General features: G+C 32.9%; 1 protein-coding gene across 9 annotated transcripts in view; it reads right to left on the reverse strand.

The window, feature by feature from the left end:
* Window positions 1-25,043, reverse strand: part of STXBP5L (syntaxin binding protein 5 like) — a 542,570-nt gene that overhangs the window by 91,411 nt on the left and 426,116 nt on the right. For 5 of the 9 annotated variants that reach the window (XM_032347423.1, XM_032347416.1, XM_032347410.1 and 2 more), the window contains exons 19-20: window positions 17,734-17,885; window positions 15,787-15,858 (exon numbers count right to left, since the gene is read on the reverse strand). In XM_032347423.1, the coding sequence (XP_032203314.1) occupies window positions 15,787-15,858; window positions 17,734-17,885 (224 nt within the window). Of the gene's footprint in view, window positions 1-15,786; window positions 15,859-15,945; window positions 15,952-17,733; window positions 17,886-25,043 lie in introns of all 9 variants that reach the window. The other 4 variants (XM_032347457.1, XM_032347431.1, XM_032347468.1 and 1 more) reach the window with 2 other exon arrangements.

Genomic DNA, 25,043 nt, shown 5'->3' on the forward strand with positions numbered 1-25,043 from the left:
ATACGATAATATCATTGGCCAATAAAGTTAAATATTTTCCTTGTAAAGCTTAAACATATTATTTTTTATCTTGCTTTTGCACTAGGTCATCAAAGACAATGTTGAACAAAGAGAGTGAGAGTGGACATCATTGCGTTGTTACCAATTTTAGTGGAAAACATCCAATATACCGCAATTAAGAATGATGTTATTTGTAGGATTTTCATTGATGGTCTTCATTCATTTGTAGAACTATTCTATTTCTTGTTTTCCAGTGGTTATTTTAAAGAAGTGTCAACTGATGACAATTTTTTTTTGCATGTATTGAGGTGATACAATTTTCTCTTCTATCTTGTTAAACAGGTGTTCTGCATTGATTGGTTTTCAAATATTAAACTTATATTCCTTGGATAAATGTACATTGGCAATGGCATTTTATCTTTCTTATGTATGTTTGTCTTTCATTTGCTAATATTTCATGTATGATTTTTGCATATATGCTCATAAGTGAGATGGGCCTATACTCTTCCTTTGGTTTGTCAAGTTTTAGTTCTTAGCATTGTGCTGGCTTCAGATAAGCAGTTGGAAAGATTTCCTTTTTTTCTTTTTTCTAGTCCCTAAAGCTGTTGGCATAAGATTAGTGTTATTTCCTCCTTAAATGTTTGATAGAATTAATCAGTCAAGTTATTTGAAGACTGCAGTTTTCTTGTTGTGGGTAATTTTTTTTAAAAGATTTTATTTATTTATTTATTTATTTATTTATTTATGAGACATACAGAGAGAAAGCAGAGGGAGAAGCAGGTCTCTGTTGAGCAGGGAGCCCCTGGGATCAAGAACCAAGCCAAACGCACATGTTTAACTGAGTGAGCCACTTGGGCGCCCATAGGTATCTAATTTTGAATAAAGATAGGAAGCTATTTATATTTTCCAGTGTGTTTGGGTCAGTTTTTATAATTTTTTTCTTTCAAGAAGTCTCTTAATTTTACCTATTCTGTCAATTTATAGGCATATAGTTGTTCCTAGTCTTTATTATTTTTAATGTTTATAGAAAATTCGTAGTAATGCCCTCTTTTTCATTTGTTATTTACTTTTTTCTTCTTGATCAGTCTTACTAGGCTTTTATAGATCTTAGTAGTTTCTTTGAAGGTGTGATATTGATTAAAGATTAAGATCTTGTGTTTTTGTTGATCTACTCTATTGTTTGCCCTCTATTTCATTCACTTTTGTCTTTATTCCCTTCCTTCTGTTTACTTTGTGTTACACTGTTCTTTTTTAGTGTTTCAACAAGGTTTAGATTATTGATTTGATATAATTTCTTTTCTAATATATGTACTTATGTTCCAAATTTTCCCTTAAATACTATTTAAGCAACATCTTACAAATTTTGGTATTTTGTGTTTATACTTTCAGTTCAAAAATACTTTAAAACTGGGGTGCCTGGGTGGCTCAGTGGGTTAAAGCCTCTGCCTTCGGCTCAGGTCATGATCCCAGGGTCCTGGAATCGAGCTCCATATTGGGCTCTCTGCTCAGCAGGGAGCCTACTTCCCTTCCTCTCTCTCTCTCTGCCAGCCTCTCTGCCTACTTGGGATCTCTCTCTGTCAAATAAATAAATAAATATAATCTTAAAAAAATTATTTTAAATCTGAGGCACCTGTTGCTTGGTGGGTTGTCTGCTTCTCCCTCTCCCCTGCTCGTCCTCTATTTCTCTCTCACTTACTCTCTCTCAAAAAAATAAATGAAATCTTTAAAAAGAAATCTTTAAAGTTTCCCTGTGATTTGTTTTTTAAGTCATGAGATTCCTAGTTTCCAAATATTTGGGGATTTTAAGACATATTTCTGTTAATAATTTCTAACTTAATTTTTTTTTATGACCAGAGAACATACTCTGCTTGATTTCAGTCCTTTGGAATCCATTATATACATGTGAATATTCCATGTCCATTTTTAAAAAAGGCATATTTTCCTTTGATTGGTGTAGGCATCTATTGACTTCAGTTAGGTCAACTTGGTGAAGAGAGTTGTTTAACAGTTTTATACACAACAATTTCTATTTATTTAATCAATTACTGAGGAGAAATGATGAATCCCCAGCTATGATTGTAGGTTTGTCTGTTTCTTTCCTTCATTTCCTATTTTGCTTTCTATATTTTGAATATCTCTTATTAGGTCTATACTTGCATAGGATTTTTATACCTTTCTGATAAAGTGATTCTTTTATAATTTAGAACTGCCTATCTCCTTGTCTTGAAGTCTACTTTTTCTTATAGTTACATCAGCTTTCTTGAGGTTAGGGTTTGGATAAAATTATTTTTCCCTTCTTTTACTTTCAAAACATGCAGCTCTTATAAACAACATATAGTTGGGTCTTTTTATATATATATTATTTCACAAGCTCTGCCTTTTAGTGGGGGGCTTTGCTCCATTTACATTGGTGTTTGCTCCATTTACATTTAGCATAATATAATCATTGATATAGTTAGGTTTACATCTATCATTTTTTTCAGTTTGCCCTTCTGTTATTTTTTCCACTATTTCTCTTTTTCATCCTTTGAGAAAAACAAATATATTTTAATATTCTATTTTATCTTCTCTTTGGCTACTTAACTACACCTCTGTTTTATTTATTTATTTTTTCTATTAGTTCTAGGGATTATAATATGCATCTATAATTCTCACAATCTTTTAATTATTGTACCATTTCTCTTATAATGAAAGAAACTTATAACATTATGTCTTTCCCATCCTTTGTTACTGTTGTCATATATTTTTCTTCTACGTGTTGTAAACTCCATAATATAATTAGTTTTTAATTCAAAAATTAAATGAACTCAGGGATTTTAAGAAAAGACAAAATAATCTTTTATATTTACCCACATAGTTATTCTTCACAATGTTTTTCATTCTTGCTATATATCTAAATGTCTGGTATTATTTCCTTCAGCTTAAAAACCTCCTTTACCGTATCTTATTGTACAGGTCTGCCAACAACAAATTTACTTACCTTTATTTTTTAGTTTTTTTTAAAATGACTTTATTTATTTATTTATTTGACAGAGAGAGAGAGACAGTGAGAGAGGGAATACAAGCAGGGGGAGTAGAAGAGGGAATGGGAGAGGGAGTGGGAGAGGGAGAAGCAGGCTTCCTGCTGAGCAGGAAACCCAATGAGGGGCTTGATCCCAGGACTCTGGGATCATAAGCTGAAGGGAGACAACGCATGAGCAACCAGGAGCCCCTATTTACCTTTATTTTAAAATATTTTTACTAAATGTAGAACTCTAGATTTTCCTATTCTTTGCAGTCCATCCATTTATAGAAGGGCCACTCTTTTCTGCATCTGTGCCCAGTCACTTGTCCCAGGTATGGAAGCACCTACAGCTTTCTGCTCATCTACGAATGGTTCTTTTCACTCTTGAGTTCATTCAATCAAGGCTTTCTTGAATCCACCACTTTTTAATATATCCATAGAAAATTATGCTTTTAAATTTTATCATTATATTTATCACAGGGTTTTATTATTATGGTCATCATTGTTGTTTCCATGGAAGTGAATTTTCATGTCTTTCAACATCCTATCTGGATCCCTCACTTTTATTTTATATCTTGGAAATACTGTGAAAGCTGGATTGAAGACACAGAAGACCAAAAGAGTTAAAACTAGTGAGATTGATTAATCCATTACTGATACTAGTAGGTATCCAATGAAATGCTCAGAGTACATGCCAAATGTGCTTTTCCCAAGATTATAGTGAGATTTCTCAAAGAGATTTCCCAAAGATAAGGTGGAGAAAGTTATGTCTGATATGTACATATAGTAAAACAAATTGACTAAACTTGGAAGATTTATACAGTGATTCATTAGAAAATATATAATAAATCTTGGTTGAGGACAGATACAGAAATTTTATGGGAAATCACTGAATATCAGAGGACAAAACTCTTTTGGTTATAGTAAATTATATCAACTTTTATTTAAAATTTTTTTTTTTTTTTTTTTATTATTTTTTTTTTTTTTTTTTTTTATTTTATTTTTTTTTTTTTTTTTATATTTTATTTCCAGCATAACAGTATTCATTATTTTTGCACCACACCCCGTGCTCCATGCAATCCGTGCCCTCTATAATACCCACCACCTGGTACCCCAACCTCCCACCCCCCGTCCCTTCAAAACCCTCAGATTGTTTTTCAGAGTCCATAGTCTCTCATGGTTCACCTCCCCTTCCAATTTCCCCCAACTCCCTTCTCCACTCTAAGTCCCCATGTCCTCCATGCTATTTGTTATGCTCCACAAATAAGTGAAACCATATGATAATTGTCTCTCTCTGCTTGACTTATTTCACTCAGCATAATCTCTTCCAGTCCCGTCCATGTTGCTACAAAAGTTGGGTATAGAGTTGACCCTTGTGTAACAAGGGTTTAAACTGTATGGCTCCACTTTCACATGAATTTTTTTCAATATATACAGTATAATGCTACAAATGTATTCTCTCTTCCTCATTTGCTTAATTATATTTTCTTTAGTGGACTTTATTGTAAGAACACAGTATATAATACATATAACATGCAAAATATGGTTGGAAAGGCTTTTGGTCAATAGTAGGCTATTAGTAGTTAAGTTCCTGGGTAGTCAAAAGTTAAACACAGAGTTTTAACTGCACAAGCACCAACTTCTAACCTCACACTGTTTAAGGGTCTCCTGTATACCTTTAATGTATCTTAGTGTATAATATGATTAAGATAGTATTTGAAGTAACAGCTTGTGAATGTTAAATAAAATATCAGTATTTTTAAGGGAACTAATACCCAGTATGCAAGTGTCTCCATGCATATAACTAGTATACACTTTGGGGGATTTTCTAACAAAACTATGATTTACCGAATAAATGTTCTGGTCTGAATATTTTCCAGTATGATTGACATTTCTGTGAGATAATTTTTTTGTTATGGAATAGTATATTATAGGATGTTTACAGGCATTCTACTTACTAGATGCCAGTAGAGTACCCCTCCCCTAATTGTGAAGACCATAAATATCTCCCCACATTGACAAATTTCCTGTCAGGAACAAAAATCATTCCTGGTTGAGCACCACTACTGTTTAATTATATTAGTTTGTTTTACTTGTTTGACTCACACTATTACTAACTAAATTCTAGAAAACTCACACATATTACTAAGTAATAACTCCCCTACTTTTTTTTTTCTTTGTTCATTTTGTTTAAAAGAAGAAACCTTATATTTTATCTACTACAGTTCAATGTAGTTGCTTTCTGGCACAAAGTTTTGAGGTAAAAAAATTTACACTGTAAAACTGATTTCAAAAAGAAAGGAAACTTACTAAAATATAGATCTGTAAATCAGAGATAGGAGAGCCACTTGTTTAACCAATCACACGTTTTTTAATTTATCCTCCATTCTATAGATCTTTCCTTTTCTTTTATGTACCTATTACAATAACAAAAGCCTCCTATTAACTAATCTTTGTACATATGTTCTGATTCCCATCCCCTATCACTTTCTTAAGGATTTTGCTCCTTAGGAATCCCTTCTCTCCCTTATCATCAATCTCTCTTTCTCTAGGTATCATTCCGTATTCACCTTAACTTTAAAATATGCTCTTTATCTAAAATGAAAGCACAAATATTTCTTCCTCTTAACCCTTTATTTCAGTCCAGGTACTCACCTATTTTTCTCCACCCCTTCATAAGACATCTTAAAAAAGTTATCTACTTGTTCTGTTTCCTCACTTGCCATTCTTTCTAATATAATTTTGGTTTCTATCCTAATACTTTTCCCTAACTACTTTTTAAAGAGTCACAGAGCAAAACCCACTAGTCATTCTTCTAAACTTATCTTATTTTTCCTATCTGCAGCATTTAACATGGCTAACCATTTCCTGAAATGCTCCCCTTTATTTTGGGTTCTATAAGAGTCTCTCCATTTTTTTCTCTTCTCTCTGGCGAGACCTCTGTGCCAGCTGCTTCTCTTCCTTTGAAATTTAAATGTTGAAATTCATGATGTCTCTATCCATAATCCTCTTCTTCCCTCCCACTCTTCCTCTTCTCTCCCCTACCTAGGTAATTTCATTTATTCCCATGTCATTAGACACTATCTGTATGCTGAAGACTCAAATTACAGCACCGATATTCAGATTTGTTTACTTGTCCACTTGACATCTTCACTTGACAAATGACAGACATACCATAATTTAACATATCTAAAACTGAAATATTCTTCCTTATTACCGTGCTCAACCCTAACCCTAGCTTCATCTTTGTATCATGACACAATCAGTGTCAATCAGTTTAAACCCAAATCTTGGAAGAATCTTTGATTCCATTCTCTGATCTTCCACATTGAATTATAATTAGTAGCTCTGTAAGTACTAATGATTTTTGGACCTATCCTTTTTCTACAATAACATTGCTAAAACCCTAGTTAAAGCCACTTTCTTTTCTTGCCTGGAGTATAACACTGGCCTCCTAAATGGTATGCTAGCTTTTTTTTCTTTTTTCTTTTTGTCCCACAATAATTTCTTCACGCAGTAGTGTGGATGATATTTTTAAGACATAAAACATATCATTCCTCTGCTTAAAATAAAATGGAATTTCTTATAATTGACTCAGAAACATGTATAATAATGTCCTCGCTCATACAGTCATCAAAATCTTAACACTTTTTTTTTTTTTTTTTCTCAACAGCTTTCTACTACACTCCTAGATTCCTTGGCCTTCTATTTCTAGAAAATAGGTCTTTACCACCTTAGAACCTTCTTATAGGGTGTTCACTGCTTGGAATATACTGCTCCCTGCTGGTTATGTGGCTAATACTTTTTTGAAGAAAGCTTTATTGAAGTTTAATTTATATGTTTATAAAGCATATGATTTGATAAATTTTGACATACACATACACCTGTGAAACCATCTCCACAATCAAGATAATAAATATATCCCTTATCCCAAGAATTTTTGTCTTTTTGTAACCTTCCTTCCAGCCCTTCCCGTAAGTGCCCCTTTCCATCCCCAGGCAACCACTGATCTGCTCTCTGTCACTATACATTAGTTTTCATTTCCTAGAATTTTATATTAATGACCATACAATATGCACCCTTTTTTGCCTGGTTTCTTTAACTCGGTGTAATTATTCTGAGATTCATCCATGGTGCAATACTTCGCAATAGCACACTCATCGGGGAAAAAAAAGAAAAAGAAGGCATACCATAAGAGACTATAAAGAACAAACTGAGGGTTGCTGGGGAGATGTGGAAGGGGGAGAATGGGGTAATTCGGTGATGGGCATTAAGGAGGGCACTTGTGATGAGCAGTGGGTGTTATATCATTGATCTCAAATTCTACTCCTGAAACTAATTGTACACTATATGCTAATTAAAATTTCTTTTAAGATTTCATTTATTTATTTGACAGACAGAGATCACATGTAGGCAGAGAGGCAGGCAGAGACAGAGAGGAGGCAGGCTCCCTGCTGAGCAGAGGCAGAGGCTTAACCCACTGAGCCACCTAGGCACCTCCGCTAACTAAAATTTAAATAAAAACTTGAAACATTTAAAAAAAAGGAAATAATACATTCCTTTTCATTGCTTAGTAAACAGATGAATGGATATAAAAATTTGTTTATCTATTTACCTAATGTGGAGATTTTAGTTATTTTTGACTACTACAAATATTTCAGTGTTTGGTTGCTATGAATGTCTTTGTATTGACATAAGCTTTCCTGGGGTAAATAAATATAAAATGATGACTTCATATTATAAATGTATGTTTAAATCTTTAAGAACCTGACAACTAAGGTAGAATGGGAGAGCTCTGTTTCTTCCACTTTTTGCCAATACTTGGTATGATCAATCTTTTTAAATTTTGGCCCTTCTAATGATATCTCATTGTAGTTTTAATTTGATTTTCCTAATGATGAATGTTGAGTATCTTTTCATATGCTTATTTTTTAGTGTTTACTTCTGTAATTTGTTGATTGAATTATAACAAAAGACCATCATTACATTTCCCAAATATTCCCTGTTCAGTCATTTTTGACATTTAGTTAGATTTGATTTTCTAAATGTTTCCCTTTATTTTCCAAGTTTTTTAAAAAAATTCCAGTTAGTTAACATACAGTATAATATTAGTTTCAGGTGTAGAATTTAGTGATTCATCACTTACATACAACACTCAGTGTTCATCACAAGTGTTCTCCTTGACCCATCATCCATTTAAGCCATCTTCCCTCCCAAGCTCCCCCTCCAGTAACTCTCAGTTTGTTTTCTATAGTTAGGAGTCTGTTTTATGGTTTTCTAATTCTTTTTTTTTTTTTTTAAAGCCCCCATGTTCATCTGTTTTATTTCTTAAATTCCACACATGAGTGAAATCATATGGCATTTGTTTTTCTCTGACCTATTTCCCCCTTAACATAGTACACTCTAGCTCCATCCACATCATTACAAATGCAAGAGTTCATTCTTTTTGATGGCTGAATAATATTCCATTGTACATATATACCGCATCTTTAGCCATTCATCAGTTGATAGACATTTGGGCTCTTTCCATAATTTGGCTATTGTTGATGTTATAAACATTGGGGTGCATGTATCCCTTTGAATCAGTATTTTTGTGTCCTTTGGGCAAATCCCTAGTAATGCTGGACCTAGTAATTGCTGGACCATAGGGTAGTTCTATTTTTATTTTTTCTATTCTATTTTTATTTCTATTTCTGTTTTATTTCTATTCTAAATTTTTAACTTTTTGAGGAACCTCCATCCTGTTTTCCACAGTGGCTGTATCAGTTTATATTCCCGTAAACAGTGTAAGAAGCTTCCCTTTTCTCTCTATTCTTGCCAGCACTTGTTGTTTTCTGTGTTAATTTTAGTCATTCTGACAGGTGTGAGGTGATATCTCTTTAGAGTTTAGTTTTGACTTGTATTTCCCTGATGATGAGTGACACTGAGTATCTTTTCATGTGTCTGTTAGCCATCTGGATGTCTCTTTTGGAAAAATGTCTATTCATGTCTTCTGTCCATTTTTTAACTAGATTATTTGCTTTTGGGTGTTGAATTTTATAAGCTATTTATAGATTTTTAGATATTAACCCTTATCATAGATGTCATTTGTGAATATCTTCTCCCATTCTGAAAGTTTACTTTTAGTTTTGTTGTTTCCTTCACTGTTCGTATGCTTATTTATTATTAGTGTATCTTCTTTTGTGAACTGTTTATTCAATTTTTTTGCCCATGTTTTTATTGGGTTGTTTGCTTTATCATTGAGTTTTTAGAACTTTAAAAGTATATTTTAGGTACAAATCCCTTATAAGATGTATGCATTGCAAATATTCTCTCCTGGTCCGTGGCGTAACTTTTCATTCTCATAACAGCGTCATTTGAAAAGTAGAAATTTTTGCTTTTAAAGAAGCCCAATGTAGTCATATGTTCTTGTATGAAGTATGTTATTGGTATGTTATTTAAAAACCTTTTGTGTAAACCACTGTCACAAAAATCTCCTTTTTTATAAATTTATAATTTTAGATTTTATTTTTATTTTTAAATTTTATTTTATAATTTTAGATTTTATATTAAGGCTCATGATCTATTTATAAGTTAATTAAAAAATTTACCACAAAGTATTGATCAAAATTGATTTTTTACACAAGGATATCCAATTGTTTAAATACCACCGGTAGGAAAGATTCTCATTTCTCTACTTACTTGCCTTTGCACCTCTGTCAAAAATCAGCTGTTCATATATGTGTGGGTGTATTTCTGAAGTCTCTATTAAGTTTCATTGATCTATTTGTGTTTGGACCAACATTAAACTATTCATTAACGCCAATTTTATTTTATTTTTTAAGTCTTGAAACCAGGTAGTATTGGTCTTCCAACATTGTTCCTTTTCAGAAGATGTTTTGGCTCCAAATCTTTTGCCTTTTTGTATGGACTTCAGAATCAGTTTGTCAATTTCTATTAAAAGCCTCCTTGGCACCTGGGTGGCTCAGGTGGTTGGATGTCGGCCGTTGGCAAAGGTCACGATCCCAGGGTCTTGGGATTGAGTCCTGCATTGGGCTCCTTGCTTGGCAGAGAGGCTGCTTCTTCCTCTGCCAGCAGCTCCCCCTGCTTGTGCTCTTTCCCCCTCTATCAAATAAATGAATAAAATCTTCAAAAAAAAAAAAGTCTCCTCGATTTTTATTGGAATTATATCGAATTACAAATCAATTTGGAGAGAAGTGACATCTTAATATTGAGTCTTATGAAACATTAACATGGTGTAATTCTTCATTTTGGGGGGGTATTCTTTAACTTCTCTCAGCAATGTTCTCTGGTTTTCATATCTGTTGTCTTACTATAGCTAAGTGTTTCATATATTAGATGCCATTATAAATGATATTTTCAAATTTCAATTTCAGGTTGTTGTGGGTATGTAGAAATAAAATGATTTTTGTACATTGACCATATATCCTGCACTTTGTTAAACTCATTTATTAATTTTAGAAGTTTTCTGTAGATTTCTTTAGATTTTCTTTATAGATGATAATGCCATCTATGAAAAAAGATGATTTAAGTTTTTTTCCAATCTAGATAACTTTTTTTCCTTGTCTGGGTACACTGGCTAGAATTTCCAGTACAATGTTAGCCAGAAGTGGATGTGAATTAGAAGTTTTTCCTATAAGGAATAGGCACTATTTCCTTAGGGTGCTGGGCACTATTTCCTTTAATCCTTCAGATGGCTCTTTCCCTGGTTAGTTCATTATAATTATGTGCTGATCAGTACTTTGTTGGGGAGGAAACTCTGTAGATTTCTGGATTCCTCTTTGTAAACTCTAGCTGCTTTCATTTCCCTGGTTTCTCATCTCCATCTCTTCAACTCCAGTAGTCAACAGATTTCCTCCTAGGTTTCCCCTCCTCCTTTGCTGCAGTCTAGAAATTCTTGGGGGCAGTAAGCATGTGGTTTTAGGGTTCCCATTTGTCAGAGATTACTGTATTTCATTGCTTGATGTTCTGTGTCTTAAAAAAACATAGTTTCATTTATTATGTCTGTTTTGTTTATTTATTTCAGGCTAGAGATTAAGTGGACCTGTTTTTGTTTTCTTTCTGAAGAGTAAGTCTAAAACATTGTCTATTTTCTTCTTAAACTTAAATGTTTCCTCTCAGATAGGCCCTTCTGTCATAACACTCTCAAAAATAGGTTCACCTTTTCCCCCTTATCTCATTTTTCTCCCTGACAGCCTTGATATCTTTTTTTCAACTGTAACAATACATCTATGGATTCTTTATATGCCTAGAAAAATGTATGACACAGAAGATGCTTAATATTTTTTTGAATGAATGAACTTTTCCCATTTATTATTTACCATAATTTTTGTTCATTTTTGTTCCTTGGGGCATTCCTTCTTTTCTTATTCTTCATTTTACTCCTCCATTTTTGATGTTTTCCAATTCTTTTTTTTCTAATATTTATTTGCCTCTTTTTGCTAGTTCTTTCTTATTCTTTTCTTTAAAATTTTTGCTTTTTTTTTTTAAAGATTTTATTTATTTATTTGACAGACAGAGATCACAAGTAGGCAGAGAGGCAGGCAGAGAGGGAGGGAGGGGGAAGCAGGATTCCTGTTGAACAGAGAGCCCGATGTGGGGCTCCATCCCAGGACCCTGGGATCATGACCTGAGCCGAAGGCAGAGGCTTTAACCCACTGAGCCACCCAGGTGCCCCTTTTCTTTAAATTTTCATTTATGCTTCTATTTGTGTTTCCAGCATCTATTACCATTTCCTACACTCTGAAAAAAAACCATGCAGTGAAAGCAGGAAAATATCTATAGAAAGATTTGAGATTTTCTAAAGCGTCTCCTATTACATAACTAGGAATTGATGTGCAAACAAGTTTGTCTGGCAATATTCTACAATAAGCCCACTTAAAAAAATTCCTTTTTGTTCAAACAGGATACTACTATTCTCTAACTAGCAAAAATTTTGTCATTTTCACAAGTAGGAAAAACACTAGACTATGCGGCAGTTGACTGGGTATGAGTCTTACCATAGACTGGTTGTGATTCTAGAAAAGTTATGTAATCTCTTTGTGGCTTTGTTTTGTCTTTTATAATAATAATAATGTCTTATTATTTATAGAAATGTTTTTAAAAAAGTTAACCAAGAAAAATTCCATAAGTCTCTAAGGGAGGTAGGGACTATGAATTTTTACTTTATATAGGAGAAAAAAAAACTCAGAGAAGTTAAGTGACTTGCCAGAGATTTCAGATGTAATGAGAAGTTTATTAGAAAAAGTAGAACTTGGTATAAACCTTCTGACCCTATGCCTGTTGCTCTTTCCAAATCATTTCACTGGCTTCACAATCATAGTCTGTCAAATACAGAGGCTTCCTTTGAGCCATAGAGTTTTATTATTCTATGATGTGAAAGATTTGCAGATGGAATAAGGTTTTGGTGGGGAGAGTTACTTGGAACCTAAACTACAATACAAAATGATCACTGAAAGAGCCCAGGACAAGACTGAAATTGAGGTGTTTCTCCAGAAATGAAAAGTATAAAATTCAAAATAGAATGTGGATCACTTTGAGAGCAAAACTGATATAACAAAATATAAAAGCCAGATTTCAGAGATCACCTTGTCCAGTCTCCTCAATTTTGAGAAATAAATTTGAATTATTTCATTTTTGAATATATTATTTTATTGATTGTGGATAAAAAACAGAAAAAAAGTGGGTCCTGATTATAGTATAATGCAATTAATTTCCAATGACCCTGAAACTTTCAGATACTTAGAGACATTGAATAATACAAAGGAAAGCATATGAAGTCTGTTTTGCACCAGATAGGTGTAAGTTAGTTTCCACTAATTGTAACTTTGGGAAATTATTATCTTTTGACTTCATTTTTGTAATCTGTAGAGGAATCTACAGATATATCTATGCTTAAAAGGGTTACAATGACCATTAAGTAATATAACACTGAGTCAAATTGCTGAGCACAACCCTAGAATAGAATAGACACTCAAAGGAAGTGGGTTAAGTTTCCCCAAATAGGGACAATGCAGATATGCTTTCCTGAAAATTAGGAAACAATTCATGAAACTGGCCAAATAGTCTCTATTATAATAAAAAGGAACTATAAAGATGTAATCAGGTTATATGATTAAATAAAAGAAAATTTTCATAAAATTAATTTTTAAGACATATTCTAAGATATACCATTAAGTCATTAATCAGTCCCTTATCAAAATATAGGATCCTGATTATCAAGAGAAGACTTAAAAGAAATTTGATTTCAAATCTCATGGCTTGTCTGAACTCCTAGGGAGCTCACTGGTAGAGACAAAGAGGATCTTTTAATGGTCATCTAAGAACTTGATTTTACTTCTGTCTTAACATTTCAGATCTTTGCTTAGAAGAAATTATGATCTGTTTTGCAGAATTCCAGTGAACCCAGTAACTACAGAAGCTATTTCTGCTCTCACTGTCAAATCTGAAAAATCCTCTGGCTATTCATATGAGCAAAAAGAGCCAGCTAAGTGCTCTGTCCTAACCATAATTTAGTTACTGAGCACATATTTGTGCCAGGTGTAGAGGGTATAAAGAATTTGAAATCTACTCTTTAGGTCCTTGCCATGCATTTGGAAAGGTAGAGCATATGCATAAAAATAACTAAACATAGAAATGAATTTATGCTAAGCTCTAACTGGTTCACATACTTCCACATACAAGCTTATACATTATAGGAATTTAAATAAAGGAACTGGCACAGCAGGGCTCTGATGGCAGCAGGAAATGTTTACAATAGGAAGTAAAATTTGAGCAGGGCATTTCCAGAGAGGAAATGATGATATGAATAAATTATAAGAGTAGCAAGATCTAGATATTTGGCTTAAGGGGAGTGTTTTTATGGAAGAGTAGTAGGAAATTCATTTGAAAATGTAGGTAGGAATTATATTTTAGAGTACCCCAAATGTTCAAAAACTTAGCTTTTTAAATCCGAAGGCAGTATAAGAATTATTGAAGGGTTAGAAGTAAGTGAGCCTGTCTCAGAATTTCTTTAACCTTTATATCATGGTTGATACTGTAAAATTCTGATTAAAAGCCTACTCCTGCTTCTTGTCCTCAGTATACAATTTCTCTTCTTACTATAAAAACATTACATGTTTATTACAGAAATATCAGAAAATACATAAAATATAAAAGAAGAACTTTGTAAAATCCACAATCTCATGTTCGGAAACATTTTCTATTTGTATAGATGGATTCTCTCTCTTTCTCTATCTCAAACACACACACACACACACACACACACACACAATGTTGGGGGCATCTAACCTTGAGAAGGCTAAAGTGGGATTCAGAAGCTCGAGTATGCATGTTAAACCACCTGGAGAATCTGTACAGGAAAAGTTTTGGCTGAAACTTTTTATATGGCGGGAAATGGGTTTGAAAGAACAGAATTAGGGTAGAAGTCAACTAATTTTTTATGTAAAGAGAAATTAGTAAGAATTTTGAGTATCATGGGTCATATGATTTCTGTTCAACTCTGCCATTGTAGTGTGGATGTAGCCATAGGTAGTACGTAAAATATCAGTGTGGCTGTGCTCCAATAAAGTTTTATTTATGGAAACTGAAATTTCATGTAATTTTCAGGTGTCAAAAAATATTATAATACCTAACAGGTTCTGTTTTAGAAGAAGCAGAAGTCAACGTAGATATCAGTGTTCTATCACAAATCCAAAGGAGCAAAGACAGTGAAAAGCATCCCAAAAGGGGGTATTCTGCTAGACTAGAAAATGAGAGGATACTGATGATGAAATATAAGGCACACTATGGGCATTCCCAGAAATATGTTAAGGATTTTACAGGGTTTATCTTTAGCTACAGGAAGATAATGTTTTAGTTTATTATAAGTGATGTGATCCCATTAATCATCTACAAACTGGTGAGTTGAAGTCTGAAGAAATTCAAGATACAAATAATATGTATATGTGTGTATGTGTGTACACATATATATATTTGTACAAATATGAAGCCATCGTATATATTATTAAGCAACCTGCTTTTTAAAAACATAACATTGATCAGTATATTGTAAATCTCTTCTCATCAATGAATGTTTGTCCCTAATATCATTAGTATTATCTGCACCTTCAGTCACACCTTCATTCTCCATTCTTTCCGCACTAGTTTATAGAATTGCTTACTTCACCATCTTCAAATTTGCATTTTCTACCATGAAAAATGTTAATACTATTGACTTTTTAGTTTGTGACTTTAATTCTCCAACTTTATAGTGTTTAGTACCTAAAGTCACTATAGAAATGTGTGTTTGTGTATTCTATTTTAATAAAAAGCATCAAAATTTGGAATACTTAGCTAATTCTAAGAAATCTAATTCCTTAGAAGAAGAAAACATTGTGGCCCTTGTTAGAACACTTTTATAAAATGGCCAGAGGCACAAGTTTTCCAAAACAAGAAAGCAATCAATTGTTATTGATACTGGAATGTCAAGCTTACTGCTTATAAGGACACCATGGCTCTTCCTCCTCAAAACAAAAGACAGGGACTCTTGAACTAAAAGAATGTGGTCTGCATAGTTTGAAGTAAACACTGGAGTAAAGGGTGTGAATAAATGGATATATGACATTAGCTATTTGAAGTATTTACATACTTGTTAAAATTATCAGGTTGCACTTCCATAACAAAACAAAAATTTGCATGCATGCTGAATGTGTTTTTAAAAACACATTACTAAGCACAGATGTATGGGTTTAACCAGGCATTAAGACTTAAAAAGCTGTTTGCCTAACCTTTATAGAACTTACTCTGATAAGAAGTACGGATCCGTTTCGTTAAATCAGGATAAAGGTTAGACAGGCCACGCATGCAAAAGTTGTCTTTGGAACATGCCAGAACATCAGCATCAGCAGCAGGCAGAGGAAAGAGAGAAAAATAGTCTAAAGTGAAAGGAAGTGATATCATACCAGAATCTAGAACAGCCAAGATGAAGAAATTGCAGCAAGTTTAGGTAATCAAATTAGAAAAGAGATATTAAAAAATAAATCAGTTAGAAAGAGGTGACAGATGAATGATGAGAGTGTTGTAATAATTTTATTTAATCAAATATCCTGTAAAAATAGATGTCATATTTTATTTTTATAACATAAAGTGAGTACTCATTGTAGTGATTTTATACACTAAATATGAACAAAGCTTATGATTTTATCTTTTTTTCCTGATTTTAAAGTCATCAAAATTCTAAGCTCTAATCATAATTAAGTCTTAATAAGTTTAAATTAAATAATAGTTTTATGATGCTTGTCACAATATATACCTTGTCATCCCATTGTGTATATCCAGTAAGTGACTTGGATGCTGTCATAGGATCCACAGCTTTTTTAATTCAGTTTTTGCTTTCAACATACAAATGTTGCCTCCTATCCCCTAATATCTTCCTATCCTAGAGTCCATAAACTTTAAAAAAATCAAATGTTCTCTTTCCCAGTCAATGGATGGTATGTGCATGCGCAATTTCTCTTATTCTGCCTTCTTTTCAAAAGTCAGAAATAGTAGAGGCAGAACCTATAGAATTTGAACTTTCTAGCATTCCTAAAATACTGCTAAAAGCTGAGATCCCTAATAAAAAACAGAGACTCCAATTTCTGAAGGAGAAATTTTGTGCTCCTGAAAAGGGTCTAAATTTAGCAATGTGAAAAGAGTTGATGTTTATTAAAAAAAAATTAACAAAAAGGGAGAATTTCAGTATGTCAAGTTAATTTTTCATTAGTCAAAAAGGAATTGTATTATAACATTCCAATATTAAGTTTGGCACATTTGATATTTAGAAAATAACAGCTACTATCATGTTATGTTTCTAGTGTAAAACATTTTTTACATTAGTATATTTAATAAAGGCTTTAATAATCAACTGAGTTTTTAAAATCAACTGATTAAAAAAATCTAATAGAACAAAACATAATACTCTAGAAGTATTTCCATCTGCAAATCTTTGGGCTCAACTAATTTTTTATTAACTATAGTATGTCAGTGGACAGAAAATATACAAAATTTTGTCTGTTTACAAAGTCAACTATTTGGATAAATAATGAAATTTCAGTTTACTTTGGATAATTTAGCATATCAGAATTTGACATTATATAGAAAATATTTCTGTTTATATCTTAATTTACCTTATATGTTTTTCTTTTATAGTTAAACAAATTTATTGATCCTGTCAAGCAAACTGTTACCTTTCATAGCATTTAAAAATGTTAATTAATAATGTTTACTGCATTTGTGAAAATGCCTCCAAGAAAATCACCATCCTACAAGGAAAGGTGACAGCTAAAATATAGAGTTTAAAAATTTAAAATAGTGAAATACTTAAAATTATATTTTTAAAGAGTCCAGTTATATTCAGAGAAAATTATCCTGTTAAATACAAGCATTGCAAACAAAATTTTCAACTACAGAACCCGATTTTCATAACATTTTTATATTTAATAGCTTATTTTCTCTTATTTCTTAAGAATTCAACCTAAGAAACTTGAGATGCTTCCTAACTTTGACAACAAATTGAAGTTTAAACACTTCCTTTACCCTTTCAAATATTCTCACTACATTTCTGCCCAAATTTACTTACATATTATAAATTGTGTTGAATTTATGTTGCCATGCATTTGAACAGTATCATAGGGAAAAAGATAAGAAATCTAAAGGTAAAAAAACAGATGAACTAATCAAGTTCATAACCATTTTGTTTTATCTCCTACCTGCAATGAACTGCTTGTTTTTTCGAGGAGACCGTGGTTGACGTTGGTATAGGTCACTTGATTTATATAGGTCAATGGTCCCCATGCTTAACAGTACTGTCTTCTGTATAAAATCTACCACAGCCAACCCATTGCAGTTCCCAAACGCAACTCTGAGAGAAAAAAAAAAAAATGCAACTAGAATGTATCACAGCAATCATTATTATTTTTATCTTTGAATAAAAATAAGATAATTAGAGAGTAATGCCTTAGGGTTGGGGAGGTTAGATCATGGTTGGTATAATGTCAGGAAGGATATCATGCCTTTACATAGGATAGGGTAATCTTGTATAGTAGCCATGACCACTGCAGTCATAGTTTATCATCAGTTTTATTAGTTAAGTAGTGATTTCCCAATCTGCTCTTAAACTTGGCCTTATATTTTTATAGTAGAATCATATAAAATCTTTTTGCTATGCAATGGGGAAATACATCAAGAAATGGCACACTTTAATAGCTATAGATCGTTAGGTATGTAATTAGAGCCTTTTTAAAATAAATTAGAATTGTTAAGATCCAAATTATGTCTCTTCTTAAACAGAGAGTATGTATTTAATGCAAAATGTTACATAAAATTAACTTTTTATATCTAAGGTTTTGATACCACAGTAGATATAAACATAAAATTTTCATTCACAAAAAAATTAAAATTTTCTTACTCTCTATTCTTTATTTGTCCTACTTATTAAAAGACAAACACAATTTGATTAATTTCTTCTGAGAAATTAAAACAGCTCCACTAAGCAGGCATTTTGAAGAATTATTTATTTATTTGAGACAGAGAGAACACAAGTAGGAGGGACAGAGGGGAAGGAAGAGAGATCATAAGAAGATTCCATGCTTGGTGCAGAGCTGAGGTCATGCCCTAAGCTGAAACCAAGAGTTGGTCACTTAACCAACTGTGCCACCTAGGTATTTTAATTTAGATTAATTTTCCTAACTTAGTGAATGGAGAGATTTCCCAGGCTACAGCACAGGAAAATGAAACATCAGTGGTCATGTTGAATTGAGGAGAAGGAGATCAGAGTCTGATAATGTGAAAGCAGCCAAAATTTAAAATATAGAGAAATGAGAGCTGCATAGAAAGAGTACACCAGAGAATTTATAGAATGGTTCTCTCGAGTATCCATGTAAAGTAACTACCCCAGGCTCAGGAAAGAATCACCAAAGAGATAAAGCTGAACAATTCCCAAAGCTTACACAAGGCTGAAAATATTTCATGTTACTACCAGCCAAACTGCTGAGATCTTAGAATACATTAAAAAAAAACCCCAGATATAAGTAGTATCACTTTAGTAGTGAGGACAAATTAGCCATGAACTAAAGGCTCTTCTGAACCCCATCCAAAAAAAAAGCTTAGAAGCATGATTCTAAATAACATAACTGCCTTCCAGAAAAATCTCCAACACTATTAAAAAGAATCAACAAAATACCACTATAATGTAAAATTCACAATGTCCTCTATATAATAAGTAGCAGACATATATAGAATTAAGAAAACATGACTGGTAACCAGAGGAAAAAAAAATCGACAGAAATGAAACATATGACAAAAGTAGCAAACAAGGATATTAAAAATACTTAATAAATAGGGGCACCTGGGTTGCTCAGTCAGTTAAACGTCTGCCTTTGGCTTAGGTCATGATCTTGGGGTCCTGGGATTTAGCCCAGTGTCAGGCTCCCTGCTTATTAGGGAATCTGTTTTTCCCTCTTCCTCTGCTCCTACCTGCCCTGTTTGTTTCTTCTTTCTCTCTCTCAGATAAATAAATAAAATCTTAAAAAATATATATTGCAGGTATTTGCGAAGGGGGAGGAAAACCTACACTAGAGCTATAGGAATAAAACAGACTGGTATTGAAATAAAGATAAAAAATAAATTTAATGAAACAGAAGAGTGGCCATAAACACACATAAATGGTCATCTGATATTTGACAAAAGTGCCATGACAATTCAGAAGAAAGATATCCTTTTTGATACATGATGTGAAACAATTAGATTTATATTTGTATTCCACCTCTCCACATTTTAAGTATATGTCATATTTTGTATTTTCTTATTTTGTGTATCCCTTAAGTAATTATTAAAGATGCAATTGTTTTTTTGTCTTTTAACCATTATGCTAGCTTTGTAAGTGGTTGATCTACTATCTTTACTGTATCTTTGCTTTTACCTGTGAGGTTTTATCTTTTATAATTTTTTACTTCTAGTTATGGCCATTTCTTTTCTTAAAGAAGTCCCCTTAACTTTTCTTATATGGCCAGGTCAGTGGTGATGAATTCTTTATTTCTCCTTCAATTCTGAATGAAAACTGCTGGATAGGGTATTCTTGGTTGTATGTATTTTTCCTTTCCACTCATTGACTATGTCATGCCACTATCTTCTGGAACCTTATGGGGTTTCCTTTGTCCATAACTAGTTACTTTTCTTTTGCTGCTTTTGAACACTACATAAAAAACTAATGATGTACTATATGCTGGCTAATTGAACATTTAAAAAAAAAAAAAGCTCCATAGAGTATTATGCCTCCATCAGAAAGGATGAATACCCAACTTTTGTAGCAACATGGACGGGACTGGAAGAGATTATGCTGAGTGAAATAAGTCAAGCAGAGAGAGTCAATTATCATATGGTTTCACTTATTTGTGGAACATAACAAATAGCATGGAGGACATGGAGAGTTAAAGAGGAGAAGGGAGTTCGGGGAAATTGGAAGGGGAGGTGAACCATGAGAGACTATGGACTCTGAAAAACAATCTGAGGGATTTGAAATGGCGGGGGCGGGTTGGGGTACCAGGTGGTGAGTATTATAGAGGGCATGGATTGCATGGAGCACTGGGTGTGGTGAAAAAATAATGAATACGGTTATGCTGAAAATAAATAAATTAATAAAAAAAATTAAAAAAAAAAAAGCTCCATAGGAAGTTGTTAATAATTGGTGCAGTTTGCCTTGAAATAGAAACTATTTTCTACCCTGCAAACCCTAAGATAATGTTAATAAATGTACCCAATTAACTGTGCCTAAACAACAAACAAACAAAACCCTCTTTTTATCTCTAATTTTGACATTTATTATTATATGTCTTAGTGTAGGCCTCTTTGGGTTCTTCTTTTTTGGAGTTCTCTGTGAGATTTAGACATGAATATCTGTTTCCTTCCTCAGGTTAGGGAGGTTTTCAGCTATTTCTTCAATTAAATTTTTTGCCCCTTCCTCTCATTCTTCTTCGGTAGCCCTTATAATATGAATGTTAGTACCCTTGAAGTCACAGAGATCTCTTATATTATTCTCAATTTAAATTTCTTTTTTCTTTTTGAAGTTCAGCTTGCGTGATTTCCAATACCCTGTTTTCTAGATCACTTGGACTTCTGCAGCATCTTAGCTACTGTTGATTCCCTTGAGTGTATTTTTCATTTCAGTTATTATATCCTTCAGTACTGATTGGCTCTCCTTTATATTTTCTATCTGTCTGTTGAGGCCTCACTGTGTTCATCTATTCTTTCTTAAGTTTGGTTAGCATCTTTATGACCATAGTTTTGAACTTTTTATTAGGTAGATTCCTTATCTCAGTTTCATTTAGCTCTTTCTCTGGAGGTTGTCTATTCTTTCATTTGGAATATATTCCTCTCTCTCCTCATCCTGCTTGACTTTCTGTGTTTGTTTCTACATATTAGGTAGAACAGCTGTATCTCCCCGTTGTGAAGGAGTAGCCTTAGGTAGATTTCCTGTGTGGCCCAGAAGTACAAGCCCAGCTGTTCACCAGAACTAGGTGCTCTAGGGTATCTCCTATGTGGGTTCTGTATTTCATTCTGTTGTGGCTGGGCTGCAGCTGCTACAGGTCTACTGGTATGTGGGCTGACCCTTGACACACCTGGCTGAGAGGCCTGTCTACAGCTTCTGTGAATTTTGCGGGTGGTCATGGGGGGCAGGACTAGCTTCTCTTGTGTTTGACTGCAAGTTCTGGCCATGACTGTTGCAGCTGCCCTGGTGGATAGGCCCATAGGGAAACACCAGGGTGGGATGAGTAATGTTAACAAGGTAGACGGAGAGTATCAGAAATGGTGTCTACCTGTACCAGGCTAGTTAGGTAGAGGAATATGAAAAAGTGCATCTATTCCTAAAGGAAGTTGCTACAGATACTGTCTCTCCAGCACACGTAGTAAAATTAGTCAATAAATCTCCTTCAAGTAGGACCCAGGTTTCTTTTAAATTGCTGCCTCTCTGTTGGGTCTTGGTGTAAATGAGTTGGTGCACAGGCTCTTTATGAGTAGAGTCTCATTTTCCTACAGCCCCATAGTTCTCCCACAGTTAAACTTCACTAATTTTCAAAGCCAGATGTTATGGGGTCACATCTTCCCAGTGCAGGTCCTCAGGGCAGAGATGCCTAATGTGGTGCCTTAACACTTACCTTCTCAGGGAGTACCCCTGCCTTTGCGATATCCTTGCCACATGTGGGTTGCCATACTGGGGATATAGGTCTTAAGTAGTCTGCATCTCTTCCCCTCTTCCTGTCTCTGTGTGGCTTTTCTTTTATAGCCTCAATTGTGTAAGAGTTATTCTTCTAGTCTTCTGGTCATTCTCAGAGAGCGTTGTCCTATATGTAGTCATAATTTTAATGTGTCCATGGAGAACGTAAACTCAGAACCTTTCTACTCTGCCATCTTGATTTTCTCCTCATCTATAAATTCTTTTTGTATTTGTTAGATAAAATCACTCTATTATCCATTTACTTTGTATTCAATAAATAATGTTTAGTAATTATGTCTTCAAGCTATTATTTTATGGGTGGTTAATGAAGCACTATCTTTTTTAGCCCTGAGATAGTACACTATTTTATGTTTATCTACATCCTAGATAAGATGCCATTGGTTAAAAACTCTTCAATTATTCTATTTGGATATGTCATGTGTATCCTGCCCTGAGCCTTAAAGTTACATTTTATTTTATTTTTATTTTTTAAGTAAGCTCTATGCTTAATGTGGAGCTTGACCTCACATCCTGAGATCAACAGTCACAATGCTCTACTGAGTCAGCCAGGCACCCATAAAAGTTACATCTTGTATGTGTTAATACATTTAATCCTTTCAACATTTTATCTTATTTTACTGATATGGAAGTCGAGCACAGAAACTTTAACTTTTCTAAGTTTCAACAGCTAGAAAACAGAATTAAGATTTGAATCCCAAAGAATCTGACTCTAGCATTCAAGCTTTTTAACTCTGTACTTGATTAACTCTGTACTAAAGAAACAGAGCTTCCACTAAGCCTAACCATCAAACTTTATGGCTCTGTATCCTCTGGAAATTATGGGAGGAAGAGTAGCTCATAATAATAGAACATAATTGCTTTTATCTTTGGAATAAAAGTAAAATAGTCACATTTAATCTTCTCACTAGATTCATTCAATTACTTTTATTTCTCACCCTGTTTTTTCTCTACACATTTTGCTCTATCAGTTTTGATATTTACACTTTCAAATGACTTTCAAGTCATTGGTCACATATCATAGGTCCAAGATTTTCTAAGCATTTCCAATGGCTGATGATTCTCACCAATTCACATTGCCAAGTCCCAAAGAAAAGTATGTTCAGAGGCACAAAGCAAACTTTTCTCTTTTTTTTTTAAGTTTTTTTTTTTAATTTTAAAAATTATTTTTACTTTAACAATTTCAACAATAAATATAAGATGAAATTCCCCTTAATTGGCCCACTGTATGCCAATCCCTCTTTCAAAAATGGTTGCTGTTAACAGTTATTATATCCTTTTTGCCCTTTTTCCATGTTTTAACAAGCTTATATTTGTTCTATAAATTTCTTATTTTCACAAAAATGTCAAAGACATATTTTCTTGTCTGTGTTCTTTAACTATTGCATTGTATTCTAAAGTACAGAAGTAGCATATTTTTAAAAAGAGCATCTTCTTATTTATGGACATTTATATAGGTTCTAAATGTTTTGTTATTATGTGTAAATAGAACATCCTTCTACAAACTGTGCATAAGTTAGAGTCTTTAGAAATTGTAAAAATTGCACTCAGATTAGAATTTTAGGGTCAAAAGATATGCTTAGTTTTATTTTAAAAGATAAAATGTATAAAAGAGAATTCATTTCCTCTTATTGTTAACAGAAAGTATTAATGATATTTAAAAATTCTCTCATATAATGGATAAAAATTGCTATTCTATTGTCTCCATTTTTAAAAATTTGTTACTAGTGAAGTTATAAATCTTTTCATATTTATTGGCCATTTGTATTTCTTCTCTGAATTGCCTGCATAGTTTGCTTATTTTTTTTTCTTATCAATTTATAGGAATTTAAAAAATATACTCTGGGTGTTTATGGCATATTACAGATAAGCAATATTGCATAGTATAAATAATATCCTGTACCTTTATTTTTTTTAACTTTATTAGATGTCTTAGTAATTATTCTATGTAAATTCATAGGACATGAACTTTTTAAAATAACTCCACAATATTTATGTGTAATCTGATTTATTTACCTAGAATTTTATTAATGGACAATAGGTTGCTTCCAGTTTTTTGTTATTAACAATACAACAGTGAATAGTCTTTATAAATTACTTGCAGTAATGGAATATGGAATATGAGCATACTTATGAGATAAATTTCTAGAAATGAACTCAATTTGCAAAAATCTTATATTTTACTTTTTTATTCAAGTGAAACATTCATAAAGTATACATAATTGTACACTTGAGTGAATTATCATAAAGTGAACAAACCCACATAACCACCACTATGTCAAGAAATAGTATGTTACAAACAGCTGCCTCATGCTTCTGCCAATTACTTCTTCTCTTTTCTCTCCCCAAATCTGACTTTCTACACCAGTTTTCCTTGTTTATGATAGATGTTTTGCATTTTTCATATATATTGTTACATGTAAATTTAGTTTTTCACTTTAATTGCTGTAGAATTCAAATGGATATGTTAACTATTTATTTTATCTACTCTGATGGACATATTCTATTATAGTTTGGGGCTATTATGATATAATATTGCTATTGCAAATAATGCTACTGTCTTTTGAAACACATGTGCTTGCTTTTCATTGGTTATATACCCAGAAATGAAACTTTTGGGTTGTAGTGTATGCCAACATATTGTATGCTAAGATGGAGTAAATAATGCTAACAATTTTATAAAGGAGATTTGACAATTTATTCTCTTAACAGAAATGTATGCGAGTTCCTGCTGCCCAGTGTCTTTGCAAACTCTACCAACATTACTAATGGGGTTGAGTACCTTTTCAT

This window comes from Mustela erminea, chromosome 1 (assembly GCF_009829155.1).
Source record: "Mustela erminea isolate mMusErm1 chromosome 1, mMusErm1.Pri, whole genome shotgun sequence".
Taxonomy (NCBI): domain Eukaryota; kingdom Metazoa; phylum Chordata; class Mammalia; order Carnivora; family Mustelidae; genus Mustela; species Mustela erminea.